At 44.0% G+C, this 6,000-nt stretch overlaps 1 protein-coding gene across 3 annotated transcripts in view; it reads left to right on the top strand.

The window, feature by feature from the left end:
- The first annotated feature begins 1,037 nt into the window (after positions 1–1,037).
- The window catches only part of EXOC6 (exocyst complex component 6), a 245,058-nt gene continuing 240,095 nt past the window's right edge, over positions 1,038–6,000 (top strand). Inside the window, exon 1 of one of the 3 annotated variants that reach the window (XM_025881148.2) lies at positions 1,038–1,250. In XM_025881148.2, the coding sequence (XP_025736933.1) occupies positions 1,129–1,250 (122 nt within the window). In that variant the 5' untranslated portion in view covers positions 1,038–1,128. The remainder of the gene's footprint in view (positions 1,251–6,000) is intronic. The other 2 variants (XM_025881147.2, XM_025881146.2) reach the window with 2 other exon arrangements.

Genomic DNA, 6,000 nt, shown 5'->3' with positions numbered 1-6,000 from the left:
TAAATACTGACTTTCTTTTTTTAAATTTTTTTAAAAGATTTTATTTATTTATTTGAGAGAGAGAGAGTACATGAGAGGGGGGAAGGTCAGAGGGAGAAGCAAACTCCCCGCTGAGCAGGGAGCCCGATGCGGGACTCGATCCCGGGACTCCAGGATCATGACCTGAGCCGAGGGCAGTCGCTCAACCAACTGAGCCACCCAGGTGCCCCAAATACCGACTTTCTATAGTCAGCAAGACAGCATGAGATTATACTTGGACTTGAGGAAGATCTAATGTAAGTGGTAATGGGAGTCATGTGCCCATTTAATTTTTTAGGCCTTCTTCGGGCTGGCTGTGGGCCTCATTTTCCCTTGCTCGTTTAGGCCCGTACTTACTGCACTCTTTCTTCCTCTCAGTGGCAACCAGCCCCCTTAACATCTCGACATCTTCATGTTTTCTCCCTCCCCATCAAAGCCTCTTCTGCAGGAAGGATCTGGCAAACTCATGCAGAGTGAGGCCAAAGTGACTAACAAGGATTAAAAGCTAAGTGCTATCGGGAGCATTTGTATTTGAGCAGGGGACAGAAGAAGGAATGGCTCAAACACCCAGCAGTGACTAGGATGGAGAAGTGAAGGACATGCGGAGCCAAGGAACTAGCCCAGTGGCCTCAAAATTGTAGCCTATAAGGCGTTACATTTTTCCTGGACAAGCTACATGCTGGGATTTTGTGGGCAAGGGTATAATTGCAGGAATAACTAGGAGCATGGCTTGTATTATGCATTTAGCTTAAGTAATATTAAAATATGTGCCCTGACAAGTCAATTGTATTTAATAATGTTGTATAGTGTAATGGTTCTAATTCCTACCGAAGTTTGCAGTTACTATCTCTGAGAAACAAATAAACATAGCAGACATCAGGCAGGAACTTTCTGAACTGTGTCAAGGTTAATAATAAGTAAAATGTTATAAGTAGGGACAGGACTGCAACAGCTGTGCCACATTCTTGGAAGCAAAGATTTTGATAGCATGAAGTCAGCCTGTGGGTGCAGTTTTTGCTTCTACTCTGGGTGAACACAGAACGCTTGTAATAATTATAGCAAAAACCACATTTCTCTTATAAATTACAACTGTTTTGCACTCAAAATCTGATGTCTGCTGCTGGAAAATCAGGGGCGTGTGAAGCAATGTTGGAAGAAGACCCAGATCAAAATTATGAGAATGTCTTGGCTGAGATTCAGTCTTTCGAGCTGCCCATTGAAGCGACTTTAAGGTAGGGCTCCTTTATGTTTGTTCTTCCTTTAGCGGTGATAAGGCAGTCTTATTCACTTCTTTTTATGCTTTTCTCTATAAAAGAATAAAAAATTTTTGAAAAATAATTACAATTCTGTATGTACCTAATCTCTATCTCTTTTCTTACCTTTAGAGAAATTACAATAAACAATTGACTCTTTTTTGCATATTTTTTTCCTGATTCATCACACAAGGTTTAAAAAATAGAAATGACTTTCAAGAGATCAAAAAGGGCCTCTTGCCATCTCCAAATAGATATCCCATCTCATTTATATAAGATTTCAATGGTTTTCTCTAAAATACTGCTTAGTGAAAAACATTGAGAACAATGAGACGTAGAGTGGAACCAACTTCTATTTGGGTAGAGGTGAGTTTTAGGGAAAAAAAAGCAAACTGTTTATTTGCATTGTCGCTACTCGGGTATATGGTGACCTCTCAGATGTGTACTTTTTTTAATTTCCACGTAACATTTAAAAATAGCTTCTTTGGTAATAGGGGGATTAATTTGCACATTTTAAGAACAGGATTAAAATGAAAGACCATGTATCTTTATGTTAAAAGGGCGGCTTTAAAAAGTTAATTCTTTCTGCCTACCTGCCTATAACTGACACCTAACAGTGTGGGAATGACAATCACCGAATTTGATAGCAACAGTCAATAAATATTTGTTGACCAATATTTGTTGATTAAATAAGAGGATTTTTTTTGGTGGGGGGTGTTGTCTCTTCATCCTCAGAAAGGGCCCAGGGCCAAGTTGCTTTGAAATATGCTACAGTTTAAATCTGAGTAAATTTCTCCCAAATATTTAAATTTGATTTTGCTTTAAATATATCTGGAATCTCTTCAAAGGGCCTAGGGTAGTGTTGGGGGCATGGGAAGGCATTGATATTTATTGATTGATTCTTGGATTATCAATATGTAGGTGCAGTTGTAAAATATTTACAAATCTATCACAATTTTTCCTTACACTTTCATTTTATCCAAGCATTCATGAACATCCCATGAAGAGGGGAAGGTAATTTCTATCCTATTTAATAGGTAGAAGAAACCAGAGCTTTTTTACTAATGGGAAACTCAATAATTTTTTCCATATAGAACAAACTTTATACTGTACCAGCACTTTCTGGAACTTGTACATTTGTCTAAAGGGGAACAAAGGGGTGAGGGGAACCTAGACATATGTTAGTTACTGTGGCCTCTGATGCCGTTTCTGCTTCAGAGCTCTTGGCCTTCAACCCCTGACCCTCGCCACCTCTCCCCTGGTCTCACAACCGTGGTTAACACCTACACACAGCATCCCTCCATGGACCTATCCTCCTAGCTAGTGTTGCTTGGTATTGGATATGACTTCCTGCTTTGGATCTTGGAGCTTTCCTACCCTCTGTTTTTAGGGCAAATATTCCCGGTCTTGCACCTGGTCTTCCTAAAGAAGAAATCAGTGTAGATCCGGCCCTCACAGCACTCTCCCAGTGTCACCCTCAAGAGGAGAGACAACATCGATATTTTCTCCAGGTGTTGTCCTGTCGCCACCAGAGTGGACCTGCAGTATCCACTGTTAGCTTCATGTCTGGGTTATTGAACAAGGGATGAGAGCATTCTTTTGCAAAGGCTCCCGCTAAAACACCCCAGTGTTATTTAGAGGGTAGACACAGAGCTCTTAATAAAACTTTATCTGGGACAATATTAACCAAAATTAGTTTTCCTAAACTTTTGCTTTAATCATTGATTAGATGAAGACTTCTTAGACTGGCATTCGATGCTTTTTTGCACATACGTATACATGTCATTGATGTTCCATTGTCAACTGTTCTTTTCTACTGTTCTTACAAAACACATCGGCCCGTATGTTCAAATATGAGAATTGGAAAATCAAGACAGGACTTCCATTTTGGCTGAACTAGACTGTTTACCATTTGATAATGTGTCCTGAGATTTTCTTCCTCCTGTGTCCATGGTTTTTTATTATTATTATTATTATTATTATTATTCACTCTTAGCCCTGCAACCTGCCTTGCAGGGTATGGTTCAAATGTTTTTTCTTCTATGAAGCCTCTCATGATCCCACAGCCACATGTGAATACCCATCCTTTGAAGTCCCAAAGAATCCAGGGCATTTATTCTGACTTAAAGTGTGTGTGTTATTTTATAACCATTTTCAGGGGGAAAGATTCCTGAGGTCAGGAATGTATCTTCCTTTTACCTCTGTATCCTCTGCGGAAGATTCTGCCAACAGAGTAGCTAGATAAATATTTGTTGAACTGATTTGTATGAGCTTCTGAACTCATCATGGTGACCTTGTGAAGCAAAAGAAAGGAGGCAGTTGAGAGAGAAAGTTATCGTTTGAGGGAAGCAGAGGCGGTGGTGGAAATATTTGAATAGCTACAAGCTCTAAAGGCAGAGATGGCGGCTAGTGGATTTGGTTGGATGCGGATTGGCCAGTGGGGTTACACAGGCCCTGCTGGGAGGCCCTGGAGTGGACAGTGAGGGAAGCGTTAGGACACTGAGAGGACAGGGCTGGCAATACAGGAGAGAAACAGTCTCAGGGAAAGCCCTGCACCTGGGAATTGAGAGTTCTGTTCACTTTTCCTTGTCACAGAAGAAAGGCATTGCTTCAACAAACATTTCCTGTCATAAAATCTTTGACTCTGTTAGCTTCCTTCCCCTGCCCACCTGGTTTTCCAGGTAGGGAGTCTGAGGTGCCCTGTTCGAGGTCAGGGTTCAGATCAGAGCCAGGTGGGGTTTGTTCCTCTAACAAGGTGCTCTCCCCAGAGCTCAGTGACTCAGGACTTAGAGACGGTTTCTGCTTTGGTCATTTAAGGGTGAGTCAGCAGCTCATCTTTCACGGGGTGCAAGCTTCCTAGCACTCACCCCCACACATCATGTGGGGGGTTGGGTCTCCTCTCCCCAAGGAGTTGTAGGGGGTTGTTGAGACCAGGAGTCATGCCGTTGGGTACTGTCAATGGTCCATAGTCTCTTTCGCCCTGCCTGTGTGCATTCCCCCCTCTTCCCGATATCCCACTTGGCTGCACCCAGAACAAGCTTCTCCCAGATAGTCCAGCCTGTCTCCTGCCTGACTCTCCCACTGGGACCTGGGGTCTGCTCCTTTGGCCCTCCTTTTTTTTGTGTGTGTGGAAAAGTGGACAAGAATCAGATGATTCTGAGGTCCTGTGTTTGTTTTCATTCTTTGTGTGAAATGGGACTGCTGCCTGTAGTATTTTTTTTTTTTAAGATTTTATTTATTTATTTGACAGAGAGAGACACAGCACGAGAGGGAACACAAGCAGGGGGAGTGGGAGAGGGAGAAGCAGGCTTCCCGCTGAGCGGGGACCCCGAGGTGGGGCTGGATCCCAGGACCCTGGGATCATGACCTGAGCCGAAGGCAGACACTTAAACCGTCTGAGCCACCCAGGCGCCCCCCGCTGCCTGTAGTATTAAGTTTAAAGGAGAGAGAGTTTTAGGGGAGAGCTGAGATACTGTATTTTTCCATGATTTGTGTTGCCAATGAAATAGCCATTAAAGACATCGCAGGCAGCTCTAACAATGGAGTTGGGAATAAAATTCCAGGGTAGAAAAGCAGAATTTGATATTAGCTATGCAGATGGTGAGTGAGTTTAAGAGAAAAGGGAGAAACGTCGAGAAAGGTCTACTGCTAGTGCCTCTGTCGTCCTAGCATGGCTTAGCTTTGGGCGGTCAGATGGCTGGTAGGCTGAAACTCACCAGCAGGTGGCAGCTGGAATTAGTTTTGGGGCCCTTACCCTTTTGCCCTGGACATAACTGCTTTTATCATGTTACCACCGTTTGCTAATTTCCATGGGATTTTCTCAGTCTTTTTCAATTTTCTTTTTTTTAATTTTTAAAAAAGATTTTATTTATGTATTTGACAGAGAAACACAGAGAGAGAGAGAGCGCGCACAAGTAGGGGGAGTGACAGAGGGAGAAGCAGGCTTCCCGCTGAGCAGGGAGCCCGATGCAGGACTCGATCCCAGGACCCTGGGACTATGACCTGAGCCGAAGGCAGACGCTTAACGACTGAGCCACCCAGGCACCCCTATTTTTCAATTTTCTGACTTTCATTCCAGTCCCCCCATGTGGCTTAGATATATGTCCAGCTCCTTGCAGCTCTTGCATCTGGGGGCATGCTTTTTTTTTTTTTTTTAAAGATTTTTTATTTATTTGAGAGAGAGAATGAGATAGAGAGAGAGAGCATGAGAGGGGGGAGGGTCCGGGGGAGAAGCAGACTCACTGCCGAGCAGGGAGCCTGATGCGGGACTCGATCCCGGGATTCCAAGATCATGACCTGAGCCGAAGGCAGTCGCTCAACCAACTGAGCCACCCAGGCGCCCATGCATCTGGGGGCATGCTTATCCCTGGTAGGCTTAAGGGCTGTTTGGAGCCCCACTAAAGGAAAGTGCTAGCAGTGGCCTTATTCAGCCTTCCCAACTTCCTTTAAGAAGGATGGGCACCAGGTGTCACGCAGCACATCAATTCCAACGCATTGGTAGTGATTGCCTGAATCCCACATTGAGGTGAGTCTGATAAATTAATGATGTCAGCCACGGATGTCGGAGAGGGCAGCAGCAGTGTTCATAACATTTACCATGTTCATGCTAGAGCTTCCTGCGGCCAGGCCTTGCCATTAGACCTGCCCTACTCCGTGGGTCCTGACTCCACCCTGGATGTTGCCTGGGCTCCTGCTGCCTCCTGGGGTCCTGCAGGTATGTTGTTAGGCT

The sequence above is a fragment of the Callorhinus ursinus genome, unplaced genomic scaffold (assembly GCF_003265705.2).
Source record: "Callorhinus ursinus isolate GAN/ISIS: 27379988/994484 unplaced genomic scaffold, GSC_fseal_2.0 scaffold20, whole genome shotgun sequence".
NCBI classification, from domain to species: domain Eukaryota; kingdom Metazoa; phylum Chordata; class Mammalia; order Carnivora; family Otariidae; genus Callorhinus; species Callorhinus ursinus.
This window is presented reverse-complemented; position numbering and strand designations above follow the sequence as displayed.